Source organism: Coregonus lavaretus, assembly GCF_964263955.1.
Source record: "Coregonus lavaretus genome assembly, chromosome: 18".
In the NCBI taxonomy this organism is placed as follows: Eukaryota; Metazoa; Chordata; class Actinopteri; order Salmoniformes; family Salmonidae; genus Coregonus; species Coregonus lavaretus.
Window position 1 is genome coordinate 40,187,890 of NC_140005.1, and position 20,204 is coordinate 40,208,093.

General features: G+C 45.2%; 1 protein-coding gene across 2 annotated transcripts in view; it reads left to right on the forward strand.

Annotated features, from left to right (window-relative positions):
- syne1b (spectrin repeat containing, nuclear envelope 1b) overlaps window positions 1-20,204 on the forward strand; it is a gene marked incomplete at its 5' end in the record, with an annotated part of 150,074 nt that overhangs the window by 171 nt on the left and 129,699 nt on the right. Inside the window, 2 exons of one of the 2 annotated variants that reach the window (XM_084182195.1) lie at window positions 15,492-15,570; window positions 17,951-18,012. In XM_084182195.1, coding sequence (XP_084038321.1) covers window positions 15,492-15,570; window positions 17,951-18,012 — 141 coding nt within the window. Of the gene's footprint in view, window positions 1-15,491; window positions 15,571-17,950; window positions 18,013-20,204 lie in introns of those variants that run through there. The other variant, XM_084182196.1, reaches the window with a different exon arrangement.

Below are 20,204 nucleotides of genomic sequence, written 5' to 3' on the forward strand. Positions count from 1 at the left end.
ATGCCATTTTAGACAAACCTTTCTGTTAATATCCATTCTGTGCTGCTGTGCTATTATGCTGATTCAATACCTTGGCCATGTGCCTGCATGTCTGGAGTTTGCCAGGTACCCCTGCATGATAGAATGCACAATGCAGACTTTCCCAGACACACATATACAGACCAAGTTTTTCTATTCTGTTATTTTCTACTCTATTCTGACACAACTCACACAATGTGTGAGGGCTTAAGGTATACTTGGCATTCTGTCACCATGATGATGATATGTCCAAACCCTATGGAGGGTATGCTGCGCTGACTTGTGCAGAAATCAACGTTTTCCATTGATCAGAAGTTGTGCGTAGCGACACGCAGTATGTGGGAAGTACTGTTAGTATTTCAGATGCCTCACTTGTGCATGGTGAGGTATTACGTTTAGGTGAAATACTTTCAGAGAGAAGATATGCATGATTCTGAATACAAGGTCTTGTTTGTAATAGCCTTGTGTGCACTGCCACTGCAGTGCTGCCTGAGGGATAGGGTATGGAGAGAATTACTCCCTCTTCTTAGGATTGCCTACCCATTCATCCTATAACAGGGAATAAGGCACCTCTTTTGTTGTCTTGTTGTTGAAGTCTTTCTTTAACTAAAGCAATTGCTAATTTAATTAAGGTAACTGATGAGATTCATTTAGAGAATTCCTGTAATAGGAGTGGTCACCGAGCTACAAAGAGCTGCATTGTTGTAAGCTGTCCCTAGATAAATGTGTATCAAGGGTAAACATTTTGATTTTAATATAGTGTAATAAGAATTAATTCTCATACAGTAAATGTGTCTGTTTGTGCCAGAGCCATATACTACACAGCTCTGGTTGGTGCCATTGATATAAAACACAATTTCCTGTTTGCTCTAAACCAAACAAAATGTTAATGACACTACCTCAGTATGTATAAAAATATGTTCTTCTTAGTCACTGTCTTGTTTTCTAGAAGTAGAGCAATGCTATTTGGAGAAGTGTCAGAGATAAGGTCCTCAGGCATTTCACACTTTGGTTGCCATGGAGTCCAATGCTTGCTGCAATGAAGCTTCATAGCTATCTATTTGTCTTTACTATCTGAACTTAATGATCAGCATTAAACACAGTTTTCAGGACTTTGCTTTGTTGTTACTTTGTGGTTGGCATATGCTTGGGTGCTAGTTATTTTAGGTCAGGTATGACATGACTCAAGAGTAGGCCTAATTGGGTTATTCCACCAAATTAGTACCTTTTGGGTATTGTAACTTCATATATATATGTATATATTTTTTATAATTCTGACATAAATAGCAGCTGTTCAACTTAATAAAAAACATGTTTTCCCATCTCAAGAGATTCAATTATTATTATTATAATACTTTTTTACATTTTCATTATTAAAACATGGATTAAACATGATGTTAAAAACTTGGAGAAATGTTAGGGTTAAGTGGGTTAAAATCTTCCTAGAAGTCACAGATACTGAATTCACAAATAGAAGTCACCAATACTGAATTTTGGCACTTTAGCAAGTCTTTATTAATATTAAAAATATGTATTGAATGCTCCATGTGGTCTATATTAAAGGGCACTTCATTCAATAGAACAGGCTTTTAAAATGCAATATTGGTGCACAATTTCTACTTAAAATATCAAAGGGACGCAAAAGTTACTCATTTGGTGGAACGACCCAATTCAGTTTTAGAAAAGGACTGAAAGTGTGATTCCACAAACACAGAAATGGGATGAGCTATTTCTGTACCGCAGAGTCTAGTACTGTTGTGACGAGGTGTGAATGAAGGAGTCAGGCGCAGGAGGTAAAACACCTAAGTCCAGAGTTTATTCCGTTTACATAAATAAAACGCACTAACAAATGGAAGAGTACGAGCTACTCGCTCTCACAATGAAACAATCACTCACAAAGACAAGGGGAACAGAGGGAACACTTATACACATACTAATTAGGGAAATGAGCACCAGGTGTCTGTGATTGACAAGACCAGACATGACAAGTGGAGTGATGAGAATGGGATCGACAGTAGCTAATAAGCCGGTGACGACGAATGCCGAAACCTGCCCGAACAAGGAGGGCTCCAGCAGTGCGCCGACCCCGGCCAGGAGGACACAGAGCAGGGCGAGTCGGATGGTGACGGTGGAAATCCCTCAACAGGGAGGGATCGAGGATGTCCCTCCTTGGGACCCAGCACCGTTCCTCCGGATCGTACCCCTCCCACTCCACGAGATACTGAAGGCCCCCCACCCGACGCCTCGAATCCAGTATGGAACGGACCGAGTACGCCGGGGCCCCCTCGATGTCCAGAGGAGGTGGAGGAACCTCCCGCACCTCAGACTCCTGGAGCGGACCAGCTACCACCGGCCTGAGGAGAGACACATGAAACGAGGGGTTAATATGGTAATCAGGGGGGAGTAACAACCTGTATGTAACCTCGTTTATCCTCCTCAGGACTTTAAACGGCCCCACAAACCACGGGCTCAGCTTCCGGCAGGGCAGTTCGCCTTCTGACGACGCACAGCGCGCTGGAGGCGAACGTGGGCAGCGTTCCAAGTCTCCTCCACGCCGAAACCAGTCATCCACCGCATGAGCCTCAGTCTGGCTCTGGTGCCACAGTGCCAGGACCGGTTGGTAACCCAAAACACATTGGAAGGGTGTTAGGTTAGTGGCGGAGAGTGTTCTGAGCGTATTCTGCCCATGGCAGGAACACCGACCACTCCCCCGGCCGGTCCTGACAGTTGGTCCGCAGGAACCTACCCACATCTTGATTCACCCTTTCCACCTGCCCATTACTCTCGGGGTGAAATCCAGAGGTCAGGCTGACCGAGACCCCCAGACGTTCCATGAACGCCTTCCAGACTCTAGACATGAACTGGGGACCTCGGTCGGACATTATATCCTCTGGTACCCCGTAGTGCAGGAAGACGTGAGTAAACAGAGCCTCTGCAGTTTGTAGGGCCATGGGGAGACCGGGCAGAGGAAGGAGGCGGCAGGACTTCGAAAAGCGATCCACAACGACCAGGATAGTGGTGTTAGCTTGGGAGAGGGGAAAATCAGTAAGAAAATCAATACTAAGGTGAGACCATGGTCGTTGTGGAACTGGTAAAGGTTGTAGCTTACCCGCTGGGAGGTGCCTAGGTGCCTTACTCTGGGCGCACACTGAGCAGGAGGAAACATACACCCTCACGTCCTTAGCCAAGGTAGGCCACCAGTATTTCTCGGTCAGGCAGCGCATTGTACGATCGATACCTGGATGACCAGAGGAAGGTGTTGTGTGTGCCCAGTAGATCAGACGATCACAGATAAGCGCAGGCACGTACTGCAGCCCAGCTGGACACTGCGGTGGAGATGGATCTGTGCGTAATGCCTGCGCTATATCTGCGTCCATCGCCCATACTACCGGCGCCACAATGCATGAGGCCGGGAGTATGGGGGTGTTGTCTCTGGGCCTCTCCTCTGTGTCATACAGCCGAGACAGTGCGTCTGCCTTCACGTTCTTCGTACCCGGAATGTATGAGAGTGTGAAATTAAACCGGGTGAAGAAGAGGGCCCACCTGGCCTGGTGAGGATTCAGCCTCCTCGCTGCCCGAATGTACTCCAGGTTACGGTGGTCTGTCCAGACGAGGAAAGGGTGTTTCGCCCCTTCGAGCCAATGCCTCCACACGTCAAAGCTCGGAAAACAGCCAGCAGCTCCCGATCACCAACGCCGTAGTTCTGCTCCGCTGAGCTGAGCTTCTTCGAAAAGAAGGCACAGGGGCGAAACTTGGGTGGTGTGCCCGAGCGTTGGGATAAGACAGCGCCTATCCCTACCTCAGACGCATCCACCTCCACTACGAACGGTAGTGATGAATCGGGGTGAGCCAGTACCGGGGCTGAGGTGAGCAGATGTAATGGGAGCTGCGACCTTGCCAAAGCCCCGAATAAACCTCAGATAGTAGTTGGCAAAGCCAAGGAAGCGCTGCACCTCCTTCACCGTGGTTGGAGTCGGCCAATTACGCACGGCTGAAATGCCATCTCCCTCCATCTCCACACCTGTGGGAGTAATGCGGTATCCGAGGAAGGAGATTGACTGCTGGAAAAACTCACACTTTTCTGCCTTGGCATAAAGATCATTCTCCAGCAGTCGGACCAGTACCTTGCGAACCAGGGACACATGCTCGGCACGCGTAGCGGAATACACCAGGATGTCATCGATGTAGACCACCACACCGCGACCAAGCATGTCCCGAAACACCTTGTTCACAAAGGACTGGAAAACGGATGGCGCATTCATCAAACCGTAGGGCATCACCAGGTATTCATAATGCCCCGAGGTTGTGCTGAATGCTGTTTTTCCACCCATTCCCTTCCCGAATACGCACCAGGTTGTAGGCACTCCTGAGGTCTAATTTGGTGAAAAAATGGGCCCCATGCATTGACTCAATCACTGAAGGAATGAGGGGAAGAGGATAACTAAATCGTACCGTCCCCTTATTCAGTGGTCGATAATCAATGCACGGGCGTAAACCACCATCTTTCTTCTTCACAAAGAAGAAACTCGAGGAAGCAGGTGAAGTGGAGGGACGTATGTACCCCTGGCGCAGGGACTCAGGGACGTATGTTTCCATAGCCTCCGTTTCAGCCTGCGACAGGGGATACACATGACTCCTGGGAGGTACAGCGTCTACCCGAAGGTTTATCGCGCAATCCCCCTCCCGATGAGGTTGTAATTTAGTCGCTTGCATCTTGGAAAACGCGAACGCCTGATCATGGTATTTGGGGGGAATGCGCACGGTGGGAGTACCGTCTGGACTTTCCACCGTGGTCGCACCAACGGAAACACCTAGACACCTACCCGGACACTCACGCGACCACCCTGTAAGAACCCTCTGCGGCCATGAAAAATTGGGGTTGTGAAGGGCTAACCACGGAATACCTAAGACTACAGGGTAAGCAGGAGACTCAATAATCAAAAAAGTGATCTGCCCAACATGCGTTTCCTGTGTAATCATGGTGACTGGTACAGTAACCTCCTTAACCAACCCAGACCCTAATGGTTGACTATCAAGTGCTCTGATGGGGAGTGGAATGGATAGGGGAACCAATTAAATGCCTTGACGGCGTGCGAAATGCCCTGTCCATAAAGTTCCCAGCTGTGCCTGAATCAACTAGCGCCTTACACTGGGAAACTACCAGGTGATCGGGAAAGGAGATAGATAAGGTACAGTGCGCCGCAAAGGGCCCTGAAGAAGTTTGGTTGTTTGTTACCTGGGGTGATGCGTGAGTACCCTGCCTACCGCCTCCAGACCCAAAGGAACGTTGACTGCGACGTGAGGTGGATTGTCCCTTCGTGCCACCAGAGTGGCACTGTCGCTGTCCTCCTGCGCTCTCTCGACCGGCGGCTCCCCCCAGCTCCATCTGCTCGGGGTCAGAGTCGTCCGGAGTGAGAACGGCAGACCCCTACCAGGACGTCCTCTGGCTGCTAGCAGATTGTCCAGCCAGATGGCCATGTCCACCAGTTGGGAGAACGATAGCATGGCATCACGGCAGGCTAGCTCCCGTCGGACGTCCTCCCTTAGGTGGCACCGGAAATGGTCGATCAGGGCCCGCTCGTTCCACCCGGACCCCGCTGCCAGCGTCCGGAACTCCAGCGCGTAGTCCTGTACGGTCCTCGTCCCCTGCCTCAGATGGACCAGTCATTCGCCCGCCTGAGGGTGATCGAAAACGGCCTGAAAGAGGCGAGCAAACTCCCCGTAGTCCTCCAACGCGGCACCTCCCTCGTTCCACACCGCGTTGGCCCACTCCAGGGCTCTCCCACAAAGTCAGGAAACGAGCCTTATACCTTCTCCCGCTCCAGTGGCGCCAGCCTGATGCTGGAGAAATACAGCTCTAGTTGGAGCAGAAATCCCTTACATCGCGCTGCCGTCCCATCAAACGCCGGTGGCCGGGATATCTGGATCCCTCCAGGGGCTGGGGTGTAGGTGGCTGGATCCGGTTGACCAGCTGGTCTCGATAGATCGGGTCCTTTCCTCTCCAGGCATTGTACTACCTGAAGAACCCGATCCATAGCTTCCCCCAAGCTGGCCAGCATTGAGGAATGCTCCTGGACACTTGCCACAACTCCAGGCATGCGGTCTTCTCCTACTGACTCCATTCAGCGGGTGAGTGATTCTGTGACGAGGTGTGAATGAAGGAGTCAGGCACAGGAGGTAAAACACAGAAGTCCAGAGTTTATTCCGTTTACATAAATAAAACACACCCCGCGTCAAAACGAAACTATCACAAGGGAAATATTCCACCATGGCAATAACAAATGGATGAATAGCTCAACCGAGCTACCTGCTCTCACAATGAAACAATCACTCACAAAGACAAGGGGAACAGAGGGAACACTTATACAAATACTAATTAGGGAAATGAGCACCAGGTGTGTGTGATTGACAAGACCAGACATGACAAGTGGAGTGATGAGAATGGGATCGGCAGTAGCTAGTAAGCCTGTGACGACGAACGCCGAAACCTGCCCGAACAAGGATGGGAGGCAGCCTCGGCGGAAGTCGTGACAACTGTAAAAATTATAAATGAGGATTTACAACCAAATGGGCACAAGCATTCTTGCTTTAAAGTCCAATTTAGTCTAAGAACAGGCTTGATCTGTGTCTGGAATCCAGGCATTGGTGTCACTCTCTCGACTCATCCCCACTGTGTCGGATGGTGCATACGGTACCATTGGTGTACTCCCTGTATCATAGCCAGTCCTAAAATGATTAATTTATATGTTCCCTGAAATGGAAGTCAGTGGCCCAACCCAAAGTCTGTAACAAATCCACTGTCAGTGTGCTGGACATGGGTAAAACCTGATACCATTCCTGTCTGTCCTTGGAAAGGGGTCAGATCAATACAGGAAGTCTCTCTGTTGGTGTTACCCTCCTGTTGCAAGGGCATCAGGTCATCACCACCATCCCCTGATAGGGGCCATCCCTGAATTGAGAGTCTACATTTTTAGCTTGTAACTTGAACCTTCACCTGTGGGACGTTTGCCCATAGAAATTCTAAATCCATCCTTGAATTGAGAGTCTCTGTAGTCCCAATTCTCTCTCTACCCCTTCTACTTGGGCCCAACCTGTCCATGTTTGCAGATCCGAAGGGTGAAAAGCAGTGTAATGTTGGAACTGACAGGTCTGCAAACATCAAAGGGGTTAGGGTCAAGGGAAAGGGGTTTGGGAGCAAATTGGGAACGAATTTGAGCTTGTAACCTGCACCTTCACTTGTGTTTGTTTTGTCACTGATAGATTCAGCAGGGTGTGTGTGTGTGTGTGTGTGTGTGTGTGTGTGTGTGTGTAGCTCATTACCATAGTTACTGTGTTATAAAATATCTGTGTGTGGTTGTACCACTTCTGCCCATGTCTATGTCTATTTATTGTGTGTGTGTGTGTAGTGCTTTACCATAGTTACTCTGTTATGAGACGTGTGTGGTTGTGCCACTGCTGCCCGATAACTAACTTTCTGCTCTTTGGGAGGATGTTTTCCTGTTCGTTAAACTTGAGCTTTTTCTAATCTATGTCAAATTTGAACAGTGAGTGTGGATTTAAAGGGATACTTCGGAATTTTCTTCCCCAGAGTCAGATGAACTAGTGGATATCATTTATATGTCTCTGTGTCCAGTATGAAGGAAGTTAGTAGTTTTGCGAGCCAATGCTAACTAGCATTAAAGCAATGACTGGAAGTCTATGGGTATCTGCTAGCATGCTCATTGCCAAAATCTTGAAGTATCCCTTTAATTGTGAGAAACAATGAGTGCCAATAGTCCAGAACACCTGCCATTTTAGTGGACTGTATCTTCTCTTAGAGGTTAAGTGCACGATTTAGGGGACTTTGAGCGGTTCTGGACATGTTGGTGTACCAAGCACTCTGTGAACTTCGCAGGGTCCAGTGCCTTATAATGCCAGAAAGCCACATCTGTCTGATTTCCGCTACCACACTGTCAGCGGAGCTGACTTGAAGTGTCAGGTTTCACAGGTTTCTGGCCTATCCAGTCAAAGATTTCCTCTTCCTCTGAGTGAGGATTCCTCTTCCTCCAGCAGTCATGGTTTCATCTCGCTGTGATATTTTCAGCCGTATTTAGAGCTCTCAACATGACAAAATACAAAATAATTTTATAGAATTGAAACACAGAGGGACTAAATCACTTTGTGCATAAAGCTGAAGTTGTAACGAGTCTGCAGACATTCGAATGGTGTCTCTGCGTTGCTCAGAGGAGGCTTGGCAGAAAATACTCTGTCGTCAGTTAAATGAAATGGGGCCAAATTTGTACTGTCACTAAATATTATCATATTTATTTTACAGTTATAAGAAAGGTGAAATCTTATAGTAAGTCATTTATAATTTGATTGTTCATATATTTAAAGTTCAGTTATCATTCTCCCACTTTTGTTGAATAGGAAAAATATATATGATTTTTTAAATTTTCATAATATTTGTACTATGTACTTGAGCTTGTGTCCTCAAACGTGAGTACACCTCAGCAATTTATAAATAATTTTACCAGAAAGGTGAGTTCCAGACCTTTCTAGAACTATGCAGCATTACTAGTTGTTTATGGTCATCTCGTGAAAAATAATTACTTTTGGGCATGTCTATTTAGGCGGAAATCTAAATTTTGCCACAACGTTCAAGAGTTAATCATCATGACATTTTTGAGGTGGAGATGCTCTCTTAAACTATACATAGCAGAACAGTGTCTGAATTGTATAGGTCGTGAGATGTAAAGTGCAAAGTTTGGTATTTTTATTAATTCATTTTAGTGAATAAAGTATAGTCTTTGAGAAAGATGTGATGTTGACTGAACATGGGAATAATAAAGGCTATCTATAGTTGTAAAACCTTTCTCTGTGCGTGTGTGTGTGTGTGAGCGTGCATGTTTGAGTGCCAGTGTATGCCTGTGTGTTTGTGTTTGTGTTTGAAACCTTACTCTCAAACCTTTTGCTTAGGCATGTCCAGGCTTGAAGTGGGCATGTGCTAACCTGGCTCAATGTCAGTGCAAGGCAAAGCTTCCTACGCTTAGTCAATGACAATCTAGTGTGTATGGCTATACTGTATGTTTGACATCCAGCTGCATGTTTGAGTGCTTGACAGGTAAACTCAACAGTGAAGAAAAGCCTATTAATGTAGGCTACATTTACAGAAGTGACACAAGAGGCAGTTCTCTATCCTTCCTCTTTCCCTGAAATTTCCATTCATAATATTTTACCCCCTAATATTTGTTTTAAACACCTAATTGGCTACTTCCTAATAAGCTACTGCATTGCTGACATTCTTCTTCCCTCAATCACAACCAAGTCTGTGTCCCAAATGGCAGTCTATATCCTATATATTGCACTACTTTTGGTCAGAGCCTTATGGGCCTTGGTCAAATGTAGTGCACCACGTAGGTAATAGGGTGCCATTTGGGATTCATTCTAAAGCTGGAAAGGGCCCCCATTCGATGACTGTACAGAAAGTACCCAGCTCTACCAGTAGGTGAGGTTACTGAGTTTCCATAGCTTGTGGCTGAAAGAAAGAGGTATTCTGTAGGTAGATAGGCCACATCTGTAACAGATCAACATAATGGTAGTCTTCAGGTTGGTGTTGTGCATTGTGGAGACCAAAGGAGAAGTAGCTAGTTCATTAGGTCATGCAACAGAAAACGTCCAGGTACTCCTTCTCTGTTTGTCTGTTTTCTTTCGTTTGGTGCCTTATGAACACAACCCAGAACTTACAGGGAACACAACGACCTGTCACAAAAAGGAGATATCCTGTGAAGAAAGTTACCACCTTCTGTCAGGCTGTTGGGGTACTGACGGATTGAATGGTCTCATCTTGATGATGATTTACGTAATTCTCTCCCTGACAGACGTTTTTTGGTTGGCCACTGGGCTCTTCGACTGGAAGCAAGTCTAGTACGCTATGCTACAGCACCATGTGAAATTATACCCAGATTTATCCTGTAGTCTGCCCAACTGCAGGCTTGGTAATTAATTAGTGCTTCCTGAGAGTCAACATAAATTCTCTGTCACTTGCCCTTGGGAAACATTTGGCCTCAGACATTGGGACTCTGTATACCATTTACACACTGAGAGAGGCTGCCTGCCTTTGGCCGAAACAAGTTTGCGCATGGTTAATGACTAAGTATTGAAATTGAACATTCATAGACAGTGCTGTCCATGTCATATAATCCAAACATTTAGCAGAACCATTGCATAACATTAGACTAGAGCACCATGGAATCCACCCAGGCCAACAGATCCTCGCCTCATTCGGATGGATGGTGACTCTCAGGTTACCACTGATGTGTATTTTACTGCCAGGAGAGACCAGAGAGTAGAGTGGTGTGCATGACTGGCCCAGCCCACCCCAGATGCTCTTGCGTTCAGAATGACATGACTGACTGAGCCATGGTGGTTTCCCCTTTTATGTCTGGGGATGGTGGTCTAAGGTGGATGTGATGAAACACTGCCAGTGAAGGGTTTGTGGTGGGGATGTCGCGTGTGATCACTACCCTCCCTTACAGGAACCACAGTGATAAAGCATAGAGAGAGAACCCACCCACCAGACTTCATTCTGGCCTCTCACAATCAGCATAGCACAAACACGTCGGATGCAGTTTGCTCTGAGGATTTGTGACATTTGTATGTTAAATGGCTCTATATAGAGCTCAGTTGCCCTTTCTGACTAGACATGTCTTGTGTTTCATTCATTTTCATTCATTAATACATTTGCAGGCTATAGGCAGGATATATAGGCTCCATAGGAGGCTGGTGGGAGTAGCTATAGTAGGACAGGCTCATTGTAATGGCTGGAATGTAATAAATGGAACGGTATCAAACATATGGAAACCACGTTTGACTCTGTTCCATTTATTACATTCCAGCCCTTACAATGAGCCCGTCCTCCTATAGCTCCTCCCACCAGCCTCCACTGATAGGCTCACATCTCCTCTATAGATGTGAGAGAGTGGTGATTATTCTCTCTGTCTCCATACATGAGATCATATCAATCTGTAAGCTGTAAACCGTAAGCTGTAGATCATTGAGCCTGTGAGCTCTGCCCTGAGAGTACCTGGCAGCTGCTGCTGACACTGTCTGGGAGATAGAGGAGGAGGCAGCTCTTACAGCTGACCCCCCCCCCCCCCCCCCCCCCCCCCCACCCCCTCTCTCTCTCTCCCTCTCACCCCCACACACATAAATCATTGCAATACATGTATTTACTTATTTTCTGTCATTGTAAAGCCAAGCACCAGATGTCACTGTTTCGTGTGCAAATTCAGACGTTGTCTTATCAAACTTGACTGGTTGAGGTCCAAGTGCAGAATCATTCCAAGCCCTATAGCCCTATATCATTATTCTATGCTTGTCAGGACTACAAATTACTGTTGCTCTCAGCTAAATGGAGCAACAGAGTGAGTGGGGTTTTACAGTGGTCCCTGGTGACCCGCAGAAACCTCTGGAGCCGAACTACACTACAGCGTGCTTCTTGCCAAAGGTATCATCATGTCCTAAGATTGCTTTAAGTGCTACATCACTCATGTAAATGACTTCTACTCTGGGGTTGATGGTATTTGTGTTTGCTCCTGGGTCTATCCCCTTCAATGCCATTTAGGTTACATCCCTATTGTAGGGCTTACCTACCGTACGGCAAACTAAATTGAATGAATCGTCTAATATATAATACTGGAAAAAACGAGACCGGCTGTAAGTGAACTGATAGCAGATACATTTTTTACATTTTTGTCATTTAGCAGACGCTCTTATCCGGAGCGACTTACAGTTAGTGAGTGCATACATTTTTCATACTTTGTTTCATACATACCCAGTAGATATTGTCATGGTTTAGAATAGTCCTGTACAGCATAAGCCTGCTGATTCCCCTAAACAAAAATAGCACAATAACTCCCTCCTCTGAGTTCAGGACCGGACAGCTCCTCCATACACTAGATTATGGTACAGTTTATTCAGAGAAACCGTATGAGTTTTCCGCCCACAATACCTGCAACATGCAATGCATGTACTTTTTTGTTCTATTTTTACTTTAAAAGCTTTTTCAGTCAGGACTGCCTGACTAACAGGGTCCTGTACTGTAGTACTGAAATGGTGTGACGAGAACTAGTTTAGTGTATATATAGTCTGTCAGAAAAAAGCTTTTAGAAGAATAGCTGCTGTGGTCCTGAAAGAATAAAGGCCTTTCTGTGCTGCATATGACAAGCTACCATGTACTAAACTATATTCATTCTATTGTGTTGTTTTATTCAGGAAGGTGGGGCTGTAATAGCCTGGTCCTAGATACATTTTATATACAAAAGTAGACTTTGGACACACCATTTTGCCCTAATGTCACTGAGTTTCCCCTTTGTCTTTATGCTCTCTTTTTAGTGTCTAACAACATAGTGTACTAGCTGAAGGATGAACCATATAGGCTCAATAATACACTATATATACAAAAGTATGTGGACACCCCTTCAAATGAGTGGATTCGGCTATTTCAGCCACACCCGTTGCTTACAGGTGTATACAATCGAGCACACAGCCATGAAATCTCCATAGACAAACATTGGCAGTGGAATGGCTTACTGAAGAGCTCAGTGACATTCAACGTGGCACCGTCATAGGATGCAACCTTTCCAACAAGTCCGTTTGTCAAATTTCTGATCTGCTAGAGCTGCCCCGGTCAACTGTAAGTGCTGTTATTGTGAAGTGGAAAAGTCTAGGAACAACAATGGCTCAGCTGCGAAGTTGTAGGCCACATAAGCTCACAGAACGGGACTGCCGAGTGCTGAAGCGCGTAAAAATTGGCTGTCCTCGGTTGTAACACTCACTACCGAGTTCCAAACTGCCTCTGGAAGCAACGTCAGCACCAGAACTGTTCGTCTGGAACTTCATGAAATGGGTTTCCATGGCCGAGCAGCCGCACACAAGCCAAAGATCACCATGCGCAATGCCAAGCGTCGGTTAGAGGGTTGTAAAGCTCGCCGCCATTGGACTCTGGAGCAGTGGAAACGCGTTCTTTGGAGTCATTAATCACGCTTCACCATCTGGCAGTCCGACGGACAAATCTGGGTTTGGTGGTTGCCAGGAGAACGCTACCTGGCCCAATGCATACTGCCAACTGTAAAGTTTGGTAGATGAGGAATAATGGTTTGTGGCTGTTTTTCATTGTTTGGGCTAGGCCCCTTAGTTCCAGTGAAGGGAAATCTTAACGCCACAGCATACAATGACATTCTAGACGATTCTGTGCTTCCAACTTTGTGGCAACAGTTTGGGGAAGGCCCTTTCCTGTTGCAGCATGACAATGCCCCCGTGCACAAAGCGAGGTCCATACAGAAATGGTTTGTCGAGATCGGTGTGGAAGAACTTGACTGACCTGCAAAGATCCCTGACCTCATCCCATCGAACACCTTTGGGATGAATTGGAATGCCGACTGTGAGCCAGGCCTAATCGCCCAACATTAGTGCCTGACATTAGTGACGACTCATAGGATGGACAAGTTATGGTAGTCGATTTAGACTTTTTTCCCCAAACAAAAGTGAATTGCTGCTAACTCTTTAGGATAGATTACTGTAAGTATTTTTAACATTGTTGAGGGTTTTTTAAAGAGATACTTTGGGATTTTGGCAATGAATGTCTCTGTTTTCAGTATGAAGGAAGTTAGATGTAGTTTCGCGAGCCAATGCTAACTAGCGTTAGCGCAATAACTGGAAGTCTATGGGTATCTACTAGCTTGCGAAACTACCTCTTACTTCCTTCGTACTGGACACAGAGACATAAAAATGGTATCCATTATTAAAGGGACTCAGATGTGTGTTGTCCTGTCACTGGTTTCTTGTCCAATGTTTCTCTCCACAGTCAGTCAGACAATAGGCTTATTGAGACTTCTCCAGCTATGTCATAAAGTGGGCGTCTGGGAGAGGGAGACAATAACTGTATTCACATAAATTCAGGCAGGAGCTATCAAATACCCCTACAATTCAATCAATTCCAATTTTATTGTCCCCACATGAAAATTCATTCTGCAGGCATGAGGACTGCACAATGTAAGAAGGGTAAACGAGAATTGAAGAGTTCAAGAGAACATTTGAACCTAAAATAAGAAATAATATTCTGAACTCGAATAAAACAAGTTACAGATAAAAATAGTTAATAACTATTGCCTTCACATTGTAGAATGACAATCGTAGGCTCGTTTTGAGGTACTGTTATTCAACAGAGAGCATTCATTTACTTGATTGCCTGTGGGGGAAGCCCTAGGGGAGTCCTATGGTACTGTATCTAGTTTGGTCTCACAACAATAGCCCTGACAGTCAGAGAGCAGGTGGCTGATGCCATCTACCAGCTATGAAATCAATTATTTAGAACTGTTGCCCCATGCTGGGCTATTGTAGCATATTCTTAATACTATTCTGGTCTTTGTGGGAGGGAAGCTAATGTAATATATATATCATTGATATAATTCAATCTTAGAAGACTTTAGTGTAATACTGTATATAATTTGATCAAACTGAACTGCTAACATTGTGCTGGCCACACATTTATTGTTATTATTAATAGTGCATAAAACACAGTACTCCTTTGTTTGAGTGTCCCACATAATTATAGTTACAGTTACAGCAGATTAGATCTAAATCTTGTATCCAGAAAACATGAAAACACACACACACATGCACGCACGCACGCACACACACACACACACACACACACACACACACACACACACACACGCACACATACACCTCCCCCCCACACACACACCCTCCCACTACACACACACACACACCCACCCACATACACACACACCCTGCTTGAATAGGAGATAAAGCAGCCATGGCAGCCTGTGACATCACTGCCTTCCCTTGTGCTGATTGGTTGAGCAGAACTCCAGGCTGATCCCCCCTGCTCCTGTCTCAGCCGGATGCTGCTGTGGGAGGGAGGCAGGGCTACTGGGAGGCAGGGAGGCAGACAATGCAGCGGGGGCTGGTCTGTGCACACATCACACACACCACATATCACATCCACACAACACAAGCATAGCTCTTCTGGATTTTGGGAGAATAACAGGAAGAGGAGGGAAGGATGGGAAAGATTGTACATATCTGTCTCTATTAGAGGGGTTTCCACTGGTCTCTGTGTGTTTGGTCGGTGTGTGTGTGTGTGAGGGGTGTGTGTCGGGGTGTCGGGGGAGGAAGGGATTGAGGCTGTGTCCCTGCAGCAGTCAGGCAGCCCCCATCAGCTCAGCTCTGTGTTGTCACCGGGGAAACAAGCGACCAACCAGGCTGAGGCAGCCCAGACCTGTTTTGCTTCCTGCCGCCTGAAATAAAAGGGAAAGGAACAGCTCTGTTTTTTCCCTCTTTCCTCTGTCTCTTTTTCCACTGTGGATGGACTGTCATCTTCTACTCCCACAGACAGACAGACATACAGAGGCTCACAACAAGCGTACAATGTGAAGGGCATAGGGGCAACGGAGAGTGTGTGGATAATGGCTCACTATAAGGATGTAGCTGTCAAAAAGACCTCTTCTCTCAACCTGGTGACGGGATTCTTTCAGTATCTCCGCGGTAAGTAGGCCAGCAGCAGTGATTTCTATAGATCATCATCTCTCACTGCATCCCACCCTCTCATCCTTAGTGGATGATTTAGTTAATGCATATGGAAAATAACAAGGAACCAAGCTTGGATTGTGGTTTATATGGAGGTGAACCAGATGCATGAACCAGAAATATACTGACACAACGGCACTATGGATGTAAGGCATATGGAGGAGGATTTAGTTAGTGCATAAATAACAAGGAGTTTACTGAGGCTTTGGTGTAGCTAGGTAAACCAGATGAAGCACTATGTTTGTTGTATGCTTCACTGGGCATCCCTGCATGTGCATCACTGATGCTCCTTTAGATTATACTATATGCCTTTGGGTTAATATGGGTTCTTTGCTCTCGGTGGAGGCTATCTAGTGTTAGCATAGCCCTGTTCTCCAGCATCACGAGACCAGAGAGTATACTTTAAGTGCGGATGTTTAAAAATGGCCACTGTGTGTGTGCAGTATTCCTCAACCTACTGACACAAATGCACATGTCACTGTATGTGTTCAGTGCACTACAAACACTGTGCAATGCAAGTCACCCTTTTCTTCTATGATAGCGACAGATGTTTTGTGTAGTGTGAAAGCAGAAATGCATTATGCATGAGGCACAGAGTCTGTCTGCATATATTATCCACCCCTCCACAAAGGCGCAGGCTGGGGGTGACCTGAAAGAGTATGCATGCTGTTATTGGTGGGTTGGGCTCTGAGCAGTGAGTCTGCAAGACGTGTGAAGCTGTGAACAGATATCTCCTCTGCTTATACTCTGATCTACTTAGGACTCTTACTTTGATGGGACTTTTATCTGTCAATATCTAATCATTATACAGTGCATTCGGAAAGTATTAAGACCCTTTGACTTTTTCCATATTTTGTTACGTTACAACCTTATTCTAAAATTGATTAAATAAATGTTTTTCCTCAACAATCTACACACAATATCCCATAATGACAAATCAAAAACTGGTTTGTAGAAATGTTAGCAAATGTATAAAAAATAAAACGAATACCTTATTTACATAAGTATTCAGACCGTTTTGCTAGCATTGAAGGTCCCCAAGAACACAGTGGCCTCCATCATTCTTAAATGGAAAAAGTTTGGAAGCACCAAGACTCTTCCTAGAGCTGGCCGCCCGGCCAAACTGAGCAATCGGGGGAGAAGGGCCTTGGTCAGGGAGGTGACCAAGAACCCGATAGTCACTCTGACAGAGCTACAGAGTTCCTCTGTGGAGATGGGAGAACGTTCCAGAAGGACAACCATCTCTGCAGCACTCCACCAATCAGGCCTTTATGGTAGAGTGGCCAGACGAAAGCCACTCCTCAGTAAAAGGCACATGACAGCTCACCTAAAGGACTCTCAGACCATGAGAAACAAGATTCCCTGGTCTGATGAAACCAAGATTGAACTCTTTGGCCTGAATGCCAAGCATCACGTCTGGAGGAAACCTGGCACCATCTCTACGGTGAAGCATGGTGGTGGCAGCATCATGCTGTGGGGATGTTTTTCAGCGGCAGGGACTGGGAGACTAGTCAGGATCGAGGGAAAGATGAATGGAGCAAAGTACAGAGAGATCCTTGATGAAAACCTGCTCCAGAGCACTCAGGACCTCAGACTGGGGTGAAGGTTCACCTTCCAACAGGACAACGACCCTAAGCACACAGCCAAGACAATGCAGGAATGGCTTCGGGACAAGTCTCTGAATGTCCTTGAGTGGCCCGGACGATCAAACATCTCTATAGAGAGACCTGAAAATAGCTGTGCAGCGACACCCCAAATCCAACCTGACAGAGCTTGAGAGGATCTGCAGAGAAGAATGGGAGAAACTCCCCAAATACAGGTGTGCCAAGGTTGTAGCGTCATACCCAAGAAGACTCTAAGCTGTAATCACTGCCAAAGGTGCCAAAAGTACTGAGTAAAGGGTCTGAAAACTAATGTAAATGTCATATTTCTGTTTCTTTTTTTTTTTGCAAAACTGTCTAAAAACCAGTTTTTGCTTAGTCATTATGGGGTATTGTGTATAGACTGATGAGGATATATATTTTTTAAATCCATTTTAATAAGGCTGTAACGTAACAAAATGTGGAAAAAGTCAAGGGGTCTGAATACTTTCCGAATGCACTGTATGTGATTGTATTATAAATATATGGTTTTTAACGGTGTTTTGTGTGCATCTTTAGTAGGGCCCGGAGGATACCAGTATTGCAATATTTTTTCCATGGCAAAAATGAAAACATATTAAATATTCTGTGCTAAAGCTTGGAAAATAAATACATGTGACTGTGGAGAACAACATAATGATGTTTGTTTCTTGTGCGACATCATGTATTGACCATGTACTGTACCACTTCAATTCCAGATGAACAAGAGGCCGTACAGAAGAGGACCTTTACAAAATGGATCAATTCCCACTTGGCAAAGGTAAGAAGATATCCTTTACTATGTCTTTGTGCTTCAACACAACACTTGATAAGATGGGTGTGTGTTAACTATTAATGCCACCCGCAGCTTCCATTTCCATATAGGACCGGAGGTGATTGTTACAATGGTATAATCACTGATATTCAACAATTGTATCACTATGATAATATTGCTATCCTGAATATTATCCTGACCTATGTTATCAGATGGCTGTAGTAGTATTGTACTGCTGTCTTTGACCGCCCAGTTTAATAGCTGCTCTATGGACAGTGGCATTTCAGTAGTCCTTATGACAATCATTGTTGAACAGAGAATGGACCATGAGATGAGGGTTGTCATCCAATCATAATGATTCTGCGAGCCACCTCATAGTGTAATGGAACCACATTACACAAACAAAAGTGTCAGAGGTTTTATGTACATTTTGTACATATGGAAAACTACAGTTTGATTGCAGCCATAATAGACACTTAACATTTGGAGATATGTTTTTCATCATCGGGATGTTTGGATTGTGTTACAGAATAGCTACTGAGTTGTTTGTAGAATCAATCCTGTAAAGTTATTTTAATTGTGCTGAAAACTAGACCAGAGGAGAGTGAGGCAGAGAGAGACACTAGTAAAGACGACTCAGGGCAGAGATCCCTGTTTCTCCGTTTCTGAGTAGGCCTACAATATGCCTGGAGTATGCCTTGCCGAGCCAATGTGATCGGCAGAGTAAAGATGACTAGGAAGGAATCGTAAGGTCTCTACCACAAGGTGGATCTATCTCTGTCACTCTATTGTATACAGGAGATCACCAGGGCTGAGATGGTACCTGTAGAGTAAAGCTGTGGGTGTGTGTGTGTGTGCTGCGTTTGTGCCTGTGTGTACGCCTGCACACTTGTTTGTGTGTGTGGGCGTGCGTGTGTGTATATTTGAGTCCATGGCTAGGTTTGGCAGGCAGGGAGTGTTCAGCAGCACGGTGCAGATGGAGAGCGTGAGGTGGGAGGAACATTTCTCTGCAGGAAGCAGTCACTCTGCTCCAAAAGCCCATGTGACAGTTCAGCTCTTTAACACTATAAACATACTCATATTAAGTTCTAACTATATACACTACCGTTCAAAAGTTTGGGGTCACTTAGAAATGTCCTTGTTTTCGAAAGAAAAGCAATTTCTTTGTCCATTAAAATAACATCAAATTGATCAGAAATACAGTGTAGACATTGTTAATGTTGTAAATGGCTATTGTAGCTGGAAACGGCTGATTTTTAATGGAATATCTACATAGGGGTACAGAGGCCCATTATCAGCAACCATCAGTCCTGTGTTCCAATGGCACGTTGTGTTTACTAATCCAAGTTTATAATTTTAAAAGGCTAATTGATCATTAGAAAACCCTTTTGCAATTATGTTAGCACAGCTGAAAACTGTTGTGCTGATTTGAAGAAGCAATAAAACTGGCCTTCTTGAGACTAGTTGAGTATCTGGAGCATCAGCAATTGTGGGTTCGATTACAGGCTCAAAATGGCCAGAAACAAATAACTTTCTTCTGAAACTCGGCAGTCTATTCTTGTTCTGAGAAATGAAGGCTGTTCCATGCGAGAAATTGCCAAGAAACTGAAGATCTCGTACAACGCTGTGTACTACTCCCTTCACAGAACAGCGCAAACTGACTCTAACCAGAATAGAAAGAGGAGTGGGAGGCCCCGGTGCACAACTGAGCAAGAGGACAAATACATTAGAGTGTCTAGTTTGAGAAAAAGACGCCTCACAGGTCCTCAACTGGCAGATTCAATAAACAGTACCCGCAAAACACCAGTCTCAACGTCAACAGTGAAGAGGCGACTCAGGGATGCTGACCTTCTAGGCAGAGTTGCAAAGAAAAAGCCATATCTCAGACTGGCCAATAAAAATAAAAGATTAAAATGGGCAGTCTGAGATATGGCTTTTTCTTTGCAACTCTGCCTAGAAGGTCAGCATCATCTTTCGAAAACAAGGACATTTCTAAGTGACCCCAAACTTTTGAACGGTAGTGTATAAACACATAGAATTGCTCATAATGTCATCATCATAATCGTCATCATCATGAGTGTGGGCATAACGCATTACAGATATGGGCTTCATAGAAACTATTAGGGCCAACCATGTTATCTTGCTGTATTTTAGACAGCCATAGGCTCAAAGGCTTTCGGTGACACAGCACATTGTGC